This window comes from Limulus polyphemus, unplaced genomic scaffold, assembly GCF_000517525.1.
Source record: "Limulus polyphemus unplaced genomic scaffold, Limulus_polyphemus-2.1.2 Scaffold5349, whole genome shotgun sequence".
Lineage (NCBI taxonomy): Eukaryota > Metazoa > Arthropoda > Merostomata > Xiphosura > Limulidae > Limulus > Limulus polyphemus.
The window spans coordinates 9,903-30,638 of record NW_013670959.1 but is presented as its reverse complement, the minus strand read 5'-3'; the positions used below and the strand labels follow the sequence as shown (position 1 = coordinate 30,638).

General features: G+C 35.1%; 1 protein-coding gene across 1 annotated transcript in view; it reads left to right on the top strand.

The window, feature by feature from the left end:
* Positions 1-5,743: 5,743 nt before the first annotated feature.
* LOC106472456 (lysine-specific demethylase 2A-like) overlaps positions 5,744-20,736 on the top strand; it is a gene marked incomplete at its 3' end in the record, with an annotated part of 24,188 nt that continues 9,195 nt past the window's right edge. The window contains exon 1 of the mRNA XM_013933109.1: positions 5,744-5,942. Coding sequence (XP_013788563.1) covers positions 5,910-5,942 — 33 coding nt within the window. The remainder of the gene's footprint in view (positions 5,943-20,736) is intronic.

Genomic DNA, 20,736 nt, shown 5'->3' with positions numbered 1-20,736 from the left:
TTGCCCTACCATCACGTATATAATGTAAATATTTTAAACACAATGTATTAGGACTAATTCACAAATAAAACTAAACAGACACTTGTTAAATTTCCTCTCACATCTACAGCACAAACAGAAAACAAAATGAAATTACTTACTAATTAACTCATTAATCAACTGACTCACTCCCTGATTTTATTATATTATTACAATGTTTTCACCTAAGTCTTTAAAATAATCGAAACACCACATCACCGATGGTGTATTGCTAAATTGCACTGTGCCGGAGCCCTGCCAAAATTTCTCAGATGTATGACGTCACCATCAGTATAAATATCTCATATTCAAAATCTAATTTCCAATTTTGTAGAGACATTTTAGATAAATAAAATGTACATAACATTAATTATTTGGGACTACTTACATTAGTAATATACTAAATACGCATATTCGCTCGGTAACTTGTAAAACTTTCAGTTAAAGAAATAAAACAAAACAAAAACCCATCCAACAATGGAAGCCTTCAGAACAATACCTTTATTCAGCCATGAATAACAATGTTAACCACCAAATTGGCTGGATTCCCACTTTCCTTTGCGAGTTTAACTGTCTACTGGAGTGGAGAGAAACTTTCCTAAGATGCCCATATAGGACATAAGAAGGACAGAAAGAATTATGATATTATGACTTTCAAATCAGATAAAATGTCCCAGTACAGCATACCATAATCCAAAGCTATGCAGTCACCAACTCTTCTAAATAACACATATAAGAGAGAAAACTCCCAAACTCATACCAATTTGTACACGTATTTGTGTCACCACTTGAGATGAGCTCGCCTCCTCGTAGAGTGAGGTAAAGTGGGTAGTTTGGGACCTTTGGACACAGTGATATTCTAAACATTGCATGTCATTTTTCAGTTAGTGAAATAACTCAGAAGACATAGGCAGAAATATGCAGCTACATTTTCCACTGCACTGAAAAATTTTTTACGTTTGTTTGTGATTTTAACTAGAATTTCTATAACTACGGTTAGAACACCTGCGCAACAATTTAGAAATGTTACTTGAATAAACATATATTCTTCAAAAATACAATAAAACTTTTACAATAGGTACGTTCTGCCTCCAATGATTTTAACGTTTCAACCCACAGTAAGAATGAAGTGATACCATGGGTCGAAACGTTATAATCACTAAAATCACTAAATGTTAAACATATATTCTATACTAGTTACAGAAGAATTAGTTTAGTAGCCACTTTGTTACGACACTAGTTTCGTTTGTTTGAAGTTAAAAAACTCCTCTAGGTTTTGTAGTAGTTAACGCATTAGAGTTCCACTATGTAAATTAAAATCTGCTTATTTATTTATCATGTCAACCAATAATAAAATTTTGTTTTTCTATAAACTACAACTCATTTCAAAACGTATTTGTAAATATTTAGACAGACGCCAAATACAAATGCCTAGTAATAAGTGACCAAATATGGCCTAGTGTTTGGTGTGCAGGACTACGGATCTGCGCATCCATAGTTCGCGCCCGATTACCGAAAAACAAAAACACACTCCACACCTTGGAGCTGTGGTTTAGTTATAAGGTTGAAGGTCAAATCCCACTATTCGATGAGAAAAGAATAGCCCAAGTGTTGGCGATGGGTGCTATAGATCAGCTGCCTTCTCTTTAGTCTGTACCAGCTCCAAATTAGGAATGGCTAGTGCAGATAGCCTTGAGCAGATCTGCGCGAATATCCAAAATCAAATAATCAGTAATAATATATTACAAATGGTGCAAATATCTTTCAGTTTAGAGGTTTTATACAACGACTGACGAATAAAAACTTTTCTATCGACTAAGGCAAGAGATTTTCTCTTCCCGTATCCTAAATACAATTATCACTAAGCTACACAATGGGATATCCGTGCCCTGCCCACCACGGGTATCGAAACCCGAATTTTTCCGTCGTAGGCCTGAAGACTTACCGTTGAATCACATAAACCTATCGTATGATACGATCAAATAGGCACATATAAAACTAGATGGCGCTAGTTTCCATACTAGACCAGTCATCTTGGTGTCTGGATTCCTCTGTCGTCAATCTCTGAATCTCTTTATTTTTTTAGCTTTTGTATTTCCATATCTTTTTAAAAAAACCACTTCTCTTTATTCTGTTTCCAACCCCCCAACCCCCCCAGTGGCTAAAAAAAAACGCATACTTCTAACATTTTTTGATGCTGAGTGTTGTAGTTTCAAATGATTCATCTGAAACTTATTTACATTATCAAACTTTCTGTGGGTCGTGTGATCGAATCCCGCCACCTGAACTTGCTTGTCCTTTCAGCCATAAGGGGGTTATAATGATACGATCAATCCCACTATTCGTTGATATAGCGTAGCCCAGGAACTGGTGGTAGGTGGTGTTGACTAGCTGCCTTCCCTCCAGTCTATCATTTCTAAATTAGGGACAGCTAGCGCAGATAGCCCTCGGGTAACTTAGCGCGGAACTCAAAAACAGTCAAACAAGCTAATCTACTAAATATAAAGTTACAATCGTTAATAAAATGAATGTTTTGCTTCTACGTTGTTTTTGTTTCATACATACATGCATTTTATTTATAAACTGATTTTTTTGTACAATTTTTTGTTTACAAATGAACGTTAGTTTCCGTTTTGTTTTGCTGAAAAATGTAATAGTCTGAACAAACTTCACACAAATTCTGCCACTTTCAGTTTAAAATGTCCTACAATAGCTCAATGATAAGTCTGAAAGCTTATAATGTTGAAAATAAAGTTCAGGTTTCGATACTCGTTGTGGGCAGAGCATAGATCGCCCATTCTATAGCTGGGCTTAAGATTAACAAAACAGCTTAATTTTTAACATATTACTTACCGCCCGGCATGGCCAGGTGGTTAGGCCACTCGACTCGTAATCTGCGGGTCGCGGGTTCGAATTCCTATCACACCAAACATGCTCGCCCTTTCAGCCGCGGGACTGTTATAATGTGATAGCCAATCCCACTATTCGTTGGTAAAAGAGTAGCCCGCGAGTTGGTGATGACTAGCTGCCTTCCCTTTAGTCTTTCGCTGCTAAATTAGGGACGGTTAGCGCAGATAATCCTCGTGTAGCTTTTCGCGAAATTGAAAACAAACCATACTACTTACGAATCGTCTCGTACATTTTTCCATATTTTTCTTTTAATATAATTTGAGTGAGTCGGACAGTGAATCTGATGATTTAATGCATGGTCAGTTGCCACAGAAACGCGCTCCGCACATTGGGGCTTGATGATCACATTCCACTATGCGGACAGACAAGTGTTGGTGCTTGATGCTGGCTAACTACAATAATTCAGCGCCCTCGATCTCACTACGATTCGATTTATGAGGGCTTAAATAGAACCATAGAACTGTAGATTTTGCTACATCCGGTGTCGATTTCGGCTATTATTATATAGAAAATGAATGGTTACGAATCCATTCAGTTTGTTGAAATAAAATATTGGCTTAATTTTTAAAATAAGCAGACAATAGCTGTCAAATCCATATTAGACAACAAAGATAGTTTTATAGTATTACCACCAGGATATGGGAAAGACGAAAATTTACGCTCGTTTTTTCCTCGCGGTTTTGCACACAGTGCAATGAGGTTATTTGTTCCGGTTTAACACGTTTTCACACTTAATGTATCCAGACGTTAATATAGCAATCCATCGGACATAGGCAGAATGTGACGACCGAATTGTTCAGGTTATTCTCTAGCTGGCTTTTCTGTAAAGTATCTGTTCAAAATTCGGGATTAGTATGCTTAGAGAGTTCTTGTGTAGCTTTGCGTGAAAATTTTGAATAAACCAACTGCTATAGTTTCGTTAGGATTTGGTTCAAACCCATTCCTCTTACTAGTAGTACTAGTAGTTTTCTCCCTTCGTAAATTAAAATTATCTCGCAGCTATTAAATAAAATCAAGAGTAACACTTTATGATAGCGGCATAACAATCTTAAATGCGTGATTGATGTTAAGCGCAAAGCTACACAATGAGCTATCCGTGCTGTGTCCACCACAGGTATCGAAACCCTTTTTTTAGACTGGACAGGGTGTGTTAAGCACACTCAGCATACTATTGCTAGGGGGAGGGGGTCGGGGTCACGTCCCCCAGAAAATTGTGAACCATTTAAAAACATTGGTTCTGCATAGATTTTAAAAATGAAAAACCTTTGGGGGCGGAAACCAGATTTGGAGGTGCAAACGCCCCTTGCCCTCCTCATATCCGCTTATTGTATTCAGGTACACTAATACTCGACATGAAGTTCTATCACTAATACAACAGATTTGGAAAAGCTATGCAGAAATTATAACAAACGTGGAAAAGAAAGGAAAAACCCAAGTGTATATTCAAGGGAGATAAACTACTAATTCATACTAATCTCTACAAGTCTTTATACCATCCCTCGAAATGAGGGCTCGAGGGAGAAGTTGGATCAAGCGAGAATAAATCCCACTGAACGATAGCTGTGATTTGTAACTTAGACCTTCCTATGTCACTAATTGCATGCACAACATCTGTGCAAAAATGTAGAAAAAAATTACCAGAAAATAAATAAATAACGATACGTTCTTTATTTAGTATGAAAGGGTTAAATTTGACGATATTTCCAGTTATCACATAAACAAGGGCAAATTTCTAGTCCTAAAGTGACAACTTCCTGTTCCATTATGTAAAAATGATGCAAACGTCGATTTACGTTATAAGCTTTGAATGATCAGTAAGATCAATTTATTCTCAGTAAGAAATTTCACTGGAGTACAATGATAATTTAAACTTCATCTTCAGACCGATTTAATAATTCACAAATACTTTGTTGATGGGAATGGGAAAGGTGCACAATGGACTATCTGTGCTCTGCCCACCACGGGTATCGAAACCCAGTTTCTAGCGTTGTAAGTCCGCAGACATGCCGCTGTGCCATTGGGGGGCACTTGGGAGTAGCCAACCAAAAATGTACAGTTAAGCCTCTTGTAGTAGAAAAGTGTAAACAATATGTAGGTTTGATGTAAAGTCCTTTACTCACCACTAATAACCTAAGATACTTCAGATGCTTGAACAACATATGACTCGACCGTTTCAAATAATTATACACGGATAATTTCTTATTTTTACGGAAATTACACGTTTGACGAAGAAACGAAAAATTCACATATAAATTACCAGGGAATCTACTGAATAGAAATAAATAAATAATTGTTACGGTATAGTCACGTGTTATTCAAAAGGTGTTTGAGGAATAAACAATTTTACGTAAAAAAATATATAAAATTTCAATTATATTCTAAAAGAACTCTCATTTTTTTTTAAGTCTCTGAAAATATGTAATGAGAAACCGGATTTTTGTATCTCGCCATTTTGTCCGATTCTACAACCTTCACGAAATGAGACAAATAGTTCTTAAGTGTCAATATCGTTAACGCGAAAAGAAGAAAAAGCTATTATTATCGAAGAAATGATAAATTTTCATGCATTTTTTTCCTCAATAACCGTGCAATTAAAAATTTGGTTTTTAATATGTCTAACAAGAGCTTTTTTGTTTTGTGAATCTTTTGTTAAATATAATATTATTTATTTAATATATATATATATATAGCCGTTTGTTCAATTTTATATCTGAAGTATTAGCATTTTTTTCAGCTATTATAGGTCATTATATTTTGCGTAATTTTATCTACGCTCCCTTTACGCGATCAGGGTAACGTGACGTCACGGAACCCAGGCGACAGAAACAGAAAGTATAGTAGAAGGTAGATCGATGTTCAGGTGGTACAATGTTGTGAGTTACTGAAATGTAAAGGAATAACGTTTCGAAAAAAAGCACATGGCATAAAGTTATGAAAGCACTTTATAATGATAGCAAAAATTTACTAGACAGTTGAGAATCATGGAATCACTACAAGATAGAGGAAGAAGTCTGGTTTGTATTTCAAATTGTAGTTGTTTTTTTCAACACGTGTGTAATGTAACTGCTACAGTGAACTGCTAGTGCTAGCCACTTACTTTTGTCTTCTTACGTTTTGTACGTGATTTCATGCAGTTCACCAATGGTTGAGGTTGCTTTGTTAAGTTTAATTGAGTAACATGTGCTTAGTTATTTTTTACAGCGTAAATAACAATACTATCCTTATTTTACAGAATATAAAATAAAACTTTCTTAAATTATTAACGTTTAAAGGTCTTATACTCAAAAATATTATTACGCAAGCGTCGTACGTTCATTTCGTTTGTGTTGCTATGCCTGTCAATGCCATGATAATGTAACTTGTCAGAAGGTAGTTATTGAGTTAAATGTAGTAAACATTTAAAGCACATAGTACAGTTTTTCAGTACCCTACGCTGAAATATCACTGATTAAAACGTAATCTTTAGTGTAACATATACACAAATACATACTTATGGATGTGCATGCATTTTACAGACTTCGCTACAAAAGTACAAGGTTATATGTGCTGTATTGCTTCTTGATTTGTTCGAATGTTACAAAACTTAATATTTTGATGATAACAAAAGTTCATATTGATGATTATCTCTGATGCAATATTACAATTAGTTCAAAAATAAAATTTGAAAGAACCAGAAAATGCATCTGTTTTAACTTGTTTACAAGGTAAGTGTTACTTCAGTATTTACTACTTCAGACCCCCTTTCATTTTCAGTTTTATGGGCATGACAAGTACTCTAACCGCCGTGAACAAGTACATTTTAAGTTTTGTAGGCCTATTATTTATGCATTTGTAATCTAGGGTAAACATAACTTAATTTCTGTGAAAGTTAAAATGTTGAAAAATGTATCAACAGTAAAGTGTTAGAAATATATTTAGGTCTAATTTATTTTGATAAGATACATTGTAATCCAAATGGATATTATATATTTATACGTGAACTATATTTTCTGTATCAAGTACACTTCCGAATTGAGATCTACAGTGGTGTTCGTTATTGTAAATGAACTAGTGTTACTAGTCTTTTGACATGTTTAATTAAGCTCTCTTTTGTGTGTGTGTGCTTTAAGTTTAACTAAACACGATGATTTTTGGGGTATAAAAAGAAGAGTGTTTTACAAAAAGGCAAACTTGATGACCAATTTTAAGTAGTCATGAACGTGTATATTTTATTAAGTAATTGATAACTTTGACTTTTTTTTTTTTTGGAAAACGACCAGCTGAAACGTATACGAGTTTGTTCAGCATATGAAGTGAAACAAACATGACATAAGTGATCAACCACCATAAACTTTGATAAGCTGAAGAACAATAACATCAGTTATAATGAAAAAAAAAAACTACCAAAATATTGTTCACGTAACACACAAACATCACTAAAATAAATTGGATTGAACATTTTTAATACTTGAAACCGTGGGTACACGGTGAAACTCCTTAATTACCGAATTAAGTAAAACAGTTTCGCTATTACGCGATGATGCCTTTATTGGCGAAACGTTGGTTTACTAATAAATGTAATATTTGTGAAACGTATAGTTGTAATTATTCTGTAAATTGGAATAAATATCACCGAATGATTAAGGGTCGGTGTGATACAGGGCAGGAATAGTTTATTTTGTTGTTGTTGTTCTTTTTTTTTGGGGGGGGGGGTGCCACGCATTTTTATCGTTATGAATTTTCTTTGCTGTATGTGACCCATCTTTTTTTTTCTTCGCATTCGCAATGACACTTAGCTCTTTAAAAGACGTTTCTTATGACTTGAATATTTTGAGAATCATTCTAGTTCCCTCCTTAGAACAACCTTTATGGCTAGTGTTTGAAGGCCTTTACATTCTTAATTTCAATCATGGGATGTTATGGCTAGTGTTTGAAGGCCTTTACATTCTTAATTTCAATCATGGGATGTTATGGCTAGTGTTTGAATGCCTTTACATTCTTAATTTCAATCATGGGATGTTATGGCTAGTGTTTGACGGCCTTTACATTCTTAATTTCAATCATGGGATGTTATGGCTAGTGTTTGACGGCCTTTACATTCTTAATTTCAATCATGGGATGTTATGGCTAGTGTTTGAAGGCCTTTACATTCTTAATTTCAATCATGGGATGTTGTGGCTAGTGTTTGACGGCCTTTACATTCTTAATTTCAATCATGGGATGTTATGGCTAGTGTTTGAAGGCCTTTACATACTTAATTTCAATCATGGGGTGTTATGGCTAGTGTTTGAAGGCCTTTACATTCTTAATTTCAATCATGGGATGCCAAAAATACATTAGGAGTCGCTTGTTAGTCAAAATATTTTAGAATTATATTCCATGGGAACCATATTTTATTTTCCGTCTTCCGAGCTATTAATATGTTATTCCCAAGCACACCTAGCGATAGGTGTAGAGACTTATAATAAGCCCCCCCCCCTCTCCATCCTAAACCTTAGCTCAGTTTTATAGGGAATACAAAAAGGACATTATATTGAAAACGATAAAGTACTGAATTGATCAAAAATAACAATTACATAATACGATTATTGAAAGTTTTTGAGGCTCTGGTGTAATGCTCCTCCTAGCGGCGGTATTATTATGTGTTTCAGATTTATTTTTTAAAAAATCATTATGCGATTAAAATATAATCTGTAACGCAATTTATCAGAAAATGTGATTTTACCTGTGTGAACAACTTATTAATCCTACCTGGTTTGGAAAAATATTTTAAGTAATACCAAGTTTGTCACTGCTCTGTGTATTCGGGAAGAACTGAACATCACGCACGTTTTAAGATAAGTTAAAGCAACATTTTAAACACCCACTTTTTATATTTTAATATAAATAATTTCGTTACAGTTGTGTAATAGAAATTTACTACAGATCAAGGGTGTAAGTTTCACAGCTTTACAGGCTGAGTAAACAACAACAAAACAGGTCACGTGCCCTGATAAATTCTGAAGAAAGTTAAATTTCAACCTTAAGGCCTCGTTTGTCTCGATTAACTCTGAAAAAATTTTGATTCAATTTTAAGGCTCAAGACTGAGTCTTGATGAACTCTTAAAATATATTCACTTTCAACATTAAGGTGTATGTTGTGTGTCTTGATAAACAAAAAAAAAAACACGTTAATTTCTGTCTTAAGGCCTAGGTCATGTGTAATTATGATCTGTGAAAAAAATGATTTAGACCTTGGTTTAAGGCGTAGGTCGTGTGTCTTTATAAACTCTGAAACGTTAGGGATTTCAATCTTTAGACGTATTAAAGAAAAGCACTGCTCATTTTATTAATCTTGGTCGTCTTGGTAAATGTAAGAACTTGTTTTATGTGGTAATGTTGAGAGTAGAGAAAAAAAATCGTCTGTATATGAGGCACGAGTTCATATCTCGTTTCACTGTTATATAAATACTTATGTGCCAGATTATGTTAATATTTCATTAAGGTTTTTATATTTTAAGTTGGCGAGCCGGGTTCGAACCTGTGCAATACCACAAAATATTTCCAGCATTTTTAAACTGTGGGCGCGCTATAAGAATAAAAGTCATTCCTTTAGCGTGGGTAGTAGGGTGCTTCTGCCATCCATGTGCTCGGAAGTCAAAAGTAGGGTTAGGGACGACGGTAGACGATCACAGATACACATACAGATGTTTGTTTGTCACAGATACAAGTTGATTTATACGTCAGGTTACCGTTGTTATCGGTGAATAGAATTTATAAGTTGTTCCTAGATAACTATTTTGAAGATATTCAGTAATTTCTAAAGTACGTGATAATTCGGTATAAATACGTTATATTTAACTGAGCTGGTTTGTAATACAGCAGTACCTCTCAACCGGGTGAATGGCTCACCCAAGGGTTAATGAGATCAGAATAAGGATGAGTGAGAGTATTATCAATTATACAACAAATTTAAGAGCAAAAAAAAAAAGTCGTTAGTTATTATTATTTATTCTAGTTGTAGTTTGATGTATATTTAAGTCATAATAAAGAATTTTACGTTTTAATTTAGTACTTTTTTTTGGTATTTTTTCGAACTGGATTGAGTGAGCTGTTGTGGGTGAATGATTGGGAAAGGTTGAGAAGCACTGGTCTAAAGGGTCAAACTTCAGTAAAAACCGATTCTATTATGCGCTATGCGTAAGAGGGTGGTGTCGGGAATAATTTAGTCGTTTGTCATTAAATCCAAGACTAATTACTTAGAGGAGTCATCAAAGGTTGTGATTCAACCAGGAACACTAAATTACTTAGATGAGTCATCAAAGGTTGTGATTCAACCAGGAACACTAAATTACTTAGAGAAGTCATCAAAGATTGTGATTCAACCAGAAACACTAAAGAACTTCACATTTTTGTGACAAATACTGAAAAAAAATGTATTTCGATAATGTGTTAAACTGTTTGAACACAACTGTAAAGTTGACTCTTTTCGTTGTCATATTTTGTACAAAAATTACTTAACTCGCAAAAATTAGAAACGGTAGACCGTTTCGCAAAACATGATGTTCACCTATTTATGAATTTCAGCAGAACTTAAAATAACTTCATTACGTCAAGGTCTATAAATTTATAGCAAAACTATTTTTTTAGCTATGTTTCAAGTACAACCTGTAAATTAATCGCTAACTGTTGCAATTTTCTTAATTTACCTTAGTTATATTTTGTAACAGCTTGACTATTTGGCGAAGGACAGTTACTCGAAATGTATCAAACTTGTTCCCATTGGACTGATTTGTGAAACCAGTTTTGAAGTGTATTATAATCTATGCTAATCGAAATTTAGAAAAAGCTCACTTGTAGCAATTTGCTAATTTGAGGAACTTATACAGAGCTAACGTTTTACTGTTTCACCAGGTTAACGTGGCATAATCGGACAAAATAATAAAACGTTAGCTCTGTAAATTCGTAGAAATAGCGTTGGTAATTTATTTTAAGTAAATCCGTAAAATTAGTGTTAAATTATGTTAATATTGTACAAAAGTAATATACGAGTTATTGCGTTGAAATATTTCAGTGCTTAACACTTTATTGTTGGAGTTTAAGACTAGTGTTATCATAAACCTTTGGCAAAGTTATTAGGATATCCAATAATAAAGCATGCGAACTATACTATACTTCATCTGACAAGCTATCATCTGATGTTCATAAATAATGAAAAACGGTGAGTTTTAGTGTTTTCGAAACTTTATTTATTTAGGCTGTCAGTTTATCTTTAAATAACATTATGTTATTGTTAGTTTTTCCCAATTCGTAAAAGTTATTTATTTTCTAACAGTTATAAGTAAGATCATGTTTGACGTTCGAAGAAATGAGACGGCATATTAATCATCGTTAGGCCTAACCTGTATGACCATTTACAGCATAGAACTATTGACTTCTTATAATTCCGTATGAAACATTGTACATTTTATTGTTAATATCTGGTATATCGTAGTTAATTAAAATGTGCTGGCCCTAAATATTCTTTAGATATTTTCTTTATGGAATAAAAAGCGCGTTAATATATATGTTTAGGTCCATTAATTTGGGGAGTATAAACTGTCATATTCTGATATATTTTTAACACGGTGTTCGCAGAATTATCGTAAGTTATGTGATATTGTCGAGTTTGCATCTGTACACGTTTTCGCTGTTACTGTTACCGATTGTTATAAAATACTGTCAAACATCAATCACCCCTTTTCGTGCAAATCAAGCTTCTGATGGACTGTAATATATTCTAAAATGTAAATGAATAATTATTCAGCCTTCGCATCTAAATAAATGACTTATATTAATGACGTTTTACTTTAGCGTGAGATACGATACAACCAGCGTTAGTATCGGTGAAAGAAAATGTTGACGAAGTGATTTTAAACTCGGTAAACGATGACGAAGAGAAGACGAAACGAAGAGTCAACGAGCCTGTTATGACGAAAATTGTTTAGCTATTTTGCAGAAAGCAATGGCGAACAGAAATTGGGAAACTAATACATAACACAATACTGTCTTGATGAACAAATAAATTTTGTTTATAATTTTACTTTTATTATTCAAGTAGATTAAACACCCGAAGGTAGACTATCCAAACCCCCTTATTCAAAAAAGTAATCATTTTGTTGGCAAGTAATAATAATTTCTTGTACGTTCATATAAACTTTTTTGAAAAAGGACTTAAAGGTGTATTTATATTTGTAGGCTACGGAAATATTTGCTTTATGGAATTCAGTTTTCTACTCTTAATTGGTGAACAGATCCTATTTTATTTCTGTTCACTAAGTTAGTCTTATAAACATTATATCTTAAACTTTTAATAGTTGTGGACGTGCAATATCTTTATGTCAAAGAAAAGGGCACTTCTGGGCAGGATAGGAGGGGGCTTAAGTAACCCTCCTCCTGTGTACGAGGCCCAGCATGGCCAGGTGGTTAGGGCGCTTGACTTGCAATCTGAGGATCGCGGGTTCGAATCCCCGTCCCACCAAACATTCTGGCCCTTTGAGCCGTGGGGGCGTTATAATGTGATGGTCAATCCCACTATTCGTTGGTAAAAGAGTAGCCCAAGAGTTGGCGAAGGGTGGGGATGACTAGCTGTCTTCCCTTTAGTCTTTCACTGCTAAATTAGGAACGGCTAGCGCAGATAGCCTTCGTGTAGCTTTGTGCGGAATTCAGAACAAACCAAACTTAATTAGTGGAACGGCATATCCTAGTGGTTATAGTTCAAAACTCGCTAGCTGTGGGTCACGGGATCGACACCCGTTGCCGAATATGCTTGCCCTTGCAGCCATGGAGGCATTATAACGAGATAGTCAGTTTTAGTATTCGTTGGTAAAAGAGTAGCCTAAGAGATGGTGGTGGGTGCTGCCTGGCGTCTGGTCTGGAGTTGGCATCCTCTTACAGAAAGTTCGCCGTCATGGTGTGACATGTTTTCCTTTCCTGTGCCGCTTTGACGCATCCTACATAGCCCAGTTGTACGCATCCACATGTCTTTCATCCAATTCCTTCTTGGTCTCCCCTTTGTTTCTTCCCATTGGTCTTCCTTCCAATAATGTTCTCTGTATTGCCTGCTCTCTGACCACATGACCGTAATATCCGTACTTTCGTTGTTTTAATGTATTAAGTAACATTCTTGTAGCTATGATCCTTCCAAGCACCTCTTTCATTGGTAACTCTAAGATATTCACAGCATTTTTCTGAACAGCCACATTCCAAATGCATCAATCATCTCCTCCATATCCTTATTGGTTGTCCCACGATTCACCAGCATACATAAAAGTAGACAATGCAACGTACATCTACAGTACACATTACAACGTACATCTACAGTACACATTACAACGTACATCTACAGTACACATTACAACGTACATCTACAGTACACATTACAATGTACATCTACAGTACACATTACAATGTACATCTACAGTACACATTACAACGTACATCTACAGTACACATTACAACGTACATCTACAGTACACATTACAACGTACATCTACAGTACACATTACAATGTACATCTACAGTACATTATTGCCTAGCGTCAATAGACGGTAACTGATTATCTTCGTAGCTGTCCAAAACTACACAATCTAAACCATCAGTTAGCTTCTGTAATTTTTTTTTACTATTACCTAAGAGCTGTTTCTTTCAAGTTTTTATTTTTAATGTTTTTAACATTTGTAGTTCTCTGCATCTGCAGAAAGCCACGTTAGAAATCTTTATAAAAGGGGGATTTTATGAAAGTTTTGGTTGAAGCTAAAATTATGTACGTATCGTGCTGCATTATTATAAATTAACATACAGTGTAATTCTACAAAAAACGAGTATATGAAAGTGTTTTTAATTTATTATGGCATTGCTTTATTCTTCTTGGCAAAATGTGATATTACAGCTTGGCAGAATAACTGGAAGTAGTGCAAAGTGTGCAAAATATAAAATGTGATATTACAGCTTGGCAGAATAACTGGAAGTAGTGCAAAGTGGGCAAAATATAACATGTGATATTACAGCTTGGCAGAATATCTGGAAGTAGTGCAAAGTGTGCAAAATATAAAATGTGATATTACAGCTTGGCAGAATGACTGGAAGTAGTGCAAAGTGTGCAAAAATATAAAATGTGATATTACAGCTTGGCAGAATAACTGGAAGTAGTGCAAAGTTGGCAAAATATAAAATGTGATATTACAGCTTGGCAGAATAACTGGAAGTAGTGCAAAGTGTGCAAAATATAAAATGTGTGTGTAAAGCAAATTCTTATTACCTGCTAAGCAAGCTGCAGTAGGAGGGAGAAGGGAATATTTGACTGTGGTAAACTTCAGTTATATGAGTTCATTACTTAAATTACTTCTTTTTTGTGTGTACTAGCATCACTGTTCGAATCTACCTTTAACATAAAGTTAAGACATCAACAAAATGTTTGACCACTTTAATGAAGACAACACCCGTGGACCAAGTGTAGACTAAATATCTAACAGTTTCAATCAACTAGTCCAAAACAATGACTAGATTATACCCCCCCTCACTAAAATTAGATTAAATTTCCAAAAGGTGGCTGTTAATTTGACTAAAATGATGTATTAAGTTAACACACTGGCCACAAAGAACCGAAAGGGCAACCTAGCACCGATGTTGCATGATTATAACCAGATTGTTGATACGGTCCTGAAGATTCCTCAAAACTCCTGAGAGACCTGTTTCTAGGACATCTTTAAAAGTTGGAGTTATTTGATGAGTTATGATGTATCATTGAAACTTCTAAACGACCTATTTCTGGGTCATCTTTAACGTTTGAAGTTATTTGATGATATGGTGTATCCTTAAAACTTCTGAAAGACCTGTTTCTGGGTTATCTTTAACCTTTGGAGTTATTTAATGAGATATGAAGTATCCTTGAAACTTCTGAAAGAGCTATTTCTGTGGCATTTTTAATGTTTGGAGTTACTTGAGGAGATATGCGCCATCTTCCAGTAGAATTGAACCCTGTGAACGTGCAGATCACATTCTGTTATTTGAATTTCGTCTTCTTCAAGGAATGTGTTTTATTATCCATTAGGCTGAAGTTAGGGCATATATATATATTGATATAATATAGAATCGTTGGTTGGGTCTCTATGATGGGTGGTTTAGTAGTACTATTGTGCACGATAATAAAGTCGTTAACTCATTCCTGCACACACCATATTTTTACCGCGTGGCTTGCGTTCCTGTATGAAAATAAAGTACGATCTGATTTCGTCACATTTCCTCCAAGTAACTTATTACGTGTCTGCAGATGGAAGCACGATTGATCCGCGATAAGAATATTGATTCACTTAATGTGTTTTGGATACTTTTGCATCCCCCAGCGGAATGTTTGCAGGCTTACGGCGCGCTACAATTCAGGTTTCGATACCCATGGTGGGCAGGGCACAGATAAACCACTGTGTAGCTTTGTGCTTAAAAACAAACAAATTTGATACTGTCACAGGGTGAGTGTTTTGTACTTTGATGTGCGCAGAATAAACTTCATTGGATGTCTACTATAAAAACCATCTTTATGAGGTCTGTTTCTAAGTTTATTTACACTGATATCGTGTGTTTCTGAATGAGAACCCTGTTATTGCCGCAAGCCAAAAGCTATGCATAGTGGTCTTTTATCTGTGCTGTGATAATGATAATTTCCCATTCGCCAGGTGTCCGAGCTGCTGTACTATTGGTTTAGAAGCAGTTTCACATTCTGCTACAAACACTTGTTGCAAAATATCAGCATCCCTCTGTTATTCGCCAGATTTCCAAATGAAGAAACTTTTGGAAGTTGTCTTCTCTGAGGTCTAGCTATGGTTCAGGAGTAACATCAAGTGTCTAGCTGTGTTTCAGGAGTAACATCAAGTGTCTAGCTGTGGTTCAAGAGTAACATCAAGTGTCTAGCTGTGGTTCAGGAGTAACATCAAGTGTCTAGCTGTGTTTCAGGAGTAACATCAAGTGTCTAGCTGTGGTTCAAGAGTAACATCAAGTGTCTAGCTGTGGTTCAAGAGTAACATCAAGTGTCTAGCTGTGTTTCAGGAGTAACATCAAGTGTCTAGCTACGGTTCAAGAGTAACATCAAGTTTTTTAAATTTTGTAGTTAAGTTTAACATGAAAAACTGAGAAACGGTGCGAGAAAATTATATTTAGCCTAAGATGATTAAACCAATCATTGCATTTTAGCTCATGTGACTAACATTGTTTTATAATAGTGGGTTTTGCCTTTTAACTATAATATCATAAACTTGATAACTCGTTAATCCGTATTTTAACGTAGCTGTGCATAACCTGACGCATGCGTAGCAACTTAATATGCGATATGAAACACATTTTAGCCTAACGACTGTTAGTACTGAGTGGCATCTAGCTTGACTTTAAGTAAATAAAACAAAATAAACGGTTTTATAAATAATGTAATATGGTTTAAAAGTGAATGCTTTGATGTGGTTTATTAACGTGTGGTTTAGTTGAACTTTGTGTACGTGTGGCCTACTTGTATGGTACATGAGGCCGTAACGTAGTTTCTCGTGAAACCCAGGAACTGGTGACTTGGTGATAATTTCAGCAGAAGATAAGAGACGTTCTAATGAGATCATGCAGTCGTGAGATGGCTTGAATGGATAATAAAGAAAACTATTACAACACACAAATGTACAACGTTTCGACAAGCTTTTGTCAGCCTTCGTAAGATCAGTTTTACAAACGTTTGTTTCTGTGTTTTTAAACTGTACTTATTGTCTTGCCGCGTGGTGTCTGGTTATTTCGGTAGATATTGGTCTAAGGATGCAGAACTCAATCGCATTTCGAAATAAGTGACTGTTTGTAGAGGACGCCACTGTAGCAAAGTTGCAGAATATTAAAGGGGAATATTTTATGTTTTAGGGTTTAGTTTGTTTCTGTGTATTTGTTTCAAACCTGGTAAAGGTTTCATTTGAAACCTACATCTCAAATCTGAAAGAAATAATTACTCAGTAATATAGTCCAACTTGTGTCAATGCACTAACATTAAAACTATTAAAGTTACACCTTATGTTTCAATAAATTTTATCCCATTATGTTAGCCATTCATATATATATATATTTGTTTTTTCAATGTCAAAGAACGTAGAAAAAAAATTTTTTTTTTCTTGTTTTTTTTTTTTGGACAAAGCTGCGATTTGTATAAATGTATTTGTTATCCCGCCAGGTAGCGCTAAGAGAATAAATACTATGAGTTGTAATTTATATCAATAAGATTAATTCAGAATAAATTTTTTCGTGTGAAAGCAACAGTAAGAAAGATCTGTACCTTAGTAGTTAAAGGGGGTAGTAAAAAAAATAAGTAAGAATGATGGGACCGATCTTAGGGTAAATTTATCATATGAAAATAGCATAAAGGATTTATACTAATGTCGTCTCAAAAGGTGGTTCGAAACAAGAACCATGGGACCAATCTCATATATATATATATATAAACAATCATGTGTATCTTTCATTAAAATAACACGAAAATTCCATAAAATATCCAAATATACCACTAGAGGGCATTATAAACAAGTTTTTAATTATATATTATTCGACAGCATCTTTATAATAATTTAGACTATAACATTTGAAGGCTGATTAAGACGCACCATAAGGTATTTCTTCCAAAAGCAACAAATTGTGTAAAGTAAACTAACTAATGGATGTGGCATGACCCGGTGTTTAGGACAAACACCAATGGTAATTGAAACGTTGGATTTGTTTACTCAGTCTCAGTATGATAAAGGGCAGAGTATCATCCTTGGAAAAATTACCCGTCACCTTCTCGCTTATCTGACATCTTTGCTAATAATGCATAATTATATACTTTTATAAATACGTATATTTTAAGCCAGTTGGAGACAATTTAAAGAAACCTTTGAATGACACAACATAAAGTTTGTTTCGGTCTTCAGCAATAAAAAGAGTTTTATTAATCTTGTTATTTTGAAGGATAGTTGATTATAACTAAAACCTTTTGTCAATGTATGTATGTCCGTGTGTGTGTGTGTAGGCGCAGTTGAATCTTATTGATATATCTTGTATGTATTTTATAGCTATATTCTTTAGTTTTTATATAAATCTGATTTGAATTTCATGGACATTTTTTAGTTTTATTCAACAGTTAGTTCTAAAGAGCAATTAAAGAAGCTGTGAAATCGGTAATTAAAAAAAAATTAAAAATAATCTTGACATTTTTTTTAGTATATTATTTTATATGTACGTCCTTAAATTATAATTTTTGGCTAGTTAGCAGTGTGTGGCCTCGTGGTCAGGGTGATCGAATCGCCGTCTGATGGTCGTAAGATCGAAATTCGGCTCTGATCATGCTCGCCTTTTTTTTCTTTTTCAGCCTTGAGTGCGTTATAAGAATGACAGTCAATGACTCGTGGCCGGTTCAAAAGAAACGTTCATGATTTTGTAATCTTAAACACCATTCTCTCTCTCTCTCTCTTTGTGTCTATCAAGGTGGATGTTAAAATTTGGCGTTTGTATGGTGAAAAGAGCTGATTACATTCTCTGTTTTCTGTTCCAGCGAAACATATTGACGGATGTTATGTTTTCACTTTTTCTATAAATGTGTGTGTGTGTCAATGTACTGTAAGTGCTCGGTGGTTAAACGTTGAAATAAAAAACCTTACAACATTTTAAATTTCTCGACACGTATAAACCCTCGTACCCCAGTAGGTCAGCTTATGGGCTACTTTTATCTGATCGGATAATATGATTTGACTGTTGCCCTCATAACGCATTCAACTTCTCAAAGTGCGGAGCGCTAGTTGTTTTTGTTGCCTTTCTTTTTTCTCCATCCTTTTTTTTTTTATGCTAACTCGATGTAAAAGATTCCTTCCAGCACGCTAACCAATAGGCCACGACTGGCCCAGTTTATTGGTGAAAAAAAAAGTATTTGCAAAAGTTCTACTCGGGAGTAACCGAAATGTACATCGAATCTAATCTTAACAACCTTCTATGACCCCTTCCTCATATTATTTATTACCCTATCTTGCTGTCTTTTACTTAAAAACAATGAATAACTGACCATGGGTGATACGAAAAGTCGAGTTTGACAAGATTCATTTTAAACAATGAAAAACAATAATAGCTATTGGTAACTGAACGAGATTGTCATCAAGACAGAAAGCTAGATTTTGGAGCCACCACTGACGAGACCCGAGGGGGGGGGGGTATCTGCCACCTCCCTTCAAGGAGAAAAGAATTTCGGACATAGGAAGTGGTCATCAATTAATTACTAGTTTGTCGTTGTTGCTTTACAACTCCCACGTTGGCAAAGTTCCGTGTCCTGGTTGAGGGCGAAGAGGGATAAACTTATTCCTGAACACACACACCCCCCGTTAGGTAAAGTTAGCTTTAAAGTGGTCAGTGTGGACTTGCGTTTATTTTCCGTCCTTGAGTTGTTTTTAGAATAATAACAATTCAATTTAATTTATAATAATATTTAAAGGCTGTTTTGTGTGTATAGGATAATAGGTTACTGACGTGTAAGAGGAGAAGAGAAGCTATGGGGGGCATTCAGGAAATTCGTACATTAGTTAAGAGTCAAGAAAACGTAAATGTTTCCCAGTCTATTCATATAAACCTCATAATACAACTGTTGTAATATCAATAGGTTTGTATTTACTGAATTCTCTAAAATCGAGCTATCAGAGCGGTTAGAGAGAGGTTGAAAATAAACAAGTGAAGTGTGAAACGTTTACGTTATCATGGAAGTTATTGTTCAGAACAAAAGGAAACACAAAATATTTTCTCTCTACTAATTTGTTTTTAGCCGCGGCATAGCGGCTCATAGAACGGCTCCGAGTTTGTTTTTTCAAGAACAAACTTTTAGCTCATAGCTCCGTCATCTCTTGACCGATTTGAGATCTAATTACAGTTTAGGCCTTATAGATTAATTTACTCTAATCCTGCCTAAAAGAATTTCAATTCTAGGGTAGGCTGGTAGAGGTGCTGATGATTAATAACATCGAATCGGGTATACGCGCGCACCACGCTTGGTATTGATGGCACACAAAAATGTAGCTAATAAAAAGAAAAAAAAAGGTCTCATAGATTAAATTACTCTAATCCTTCATTTAAAAAAAATTAAGTGCTGCGGCTATTGAGGATTCCTTCTTGTTTCTTATTGTATCCGAGGGTGCCTCCAGTGGCTCGGCGGCACGTCTACAGGCTCACAACGCTAAAAATAGAGTTTCAATACCCGTGGTGGGCAGAGATCAGGTAGTCCATTGAATAGTTATAACGAGACGAGTTAAATCATCTAAAAATTCAGCTTGTTTAACTCTATTTTTAGCGTTATAAGCCCTCGGGCTTACGTACGGCAGCCAGATCTGCGATATAGATATTGACTTTCAATTGAAAATTGTTCACTTCCGATAGCCCTCCCCCCTCCCCATCCAGTGGCACAGCGGCATGTCTGCTGATTTACAACGCTAGAAACCGGGTTTCGATACCCGTGGTGGGAAGAGTACAGAGATAGCCCATTGTGTAACTTCGTGCTCAACTTCAAACACTTCTGACAATGAAATCTTACAGATTTTACTGGTATGTAACGCCAATTGGTACTTGGTGGTATTTCATAGTATATATATAGGGTTAAATGTTATTTTCAGTCTTAGAATAACTCAGTTTCAGTGTGGAATTAAGGGGGTGTACAGGAGGAATTTCCCCTGCGCAAAAAAAAAATCCCCCTCTGAAATACTTTAACTATTTTGCCTTTTTTAAAAAAATGCGTAGAAATTACATTTAAATATGATCACCAGTAATGATAAAATATATCGTTGTAAGTTT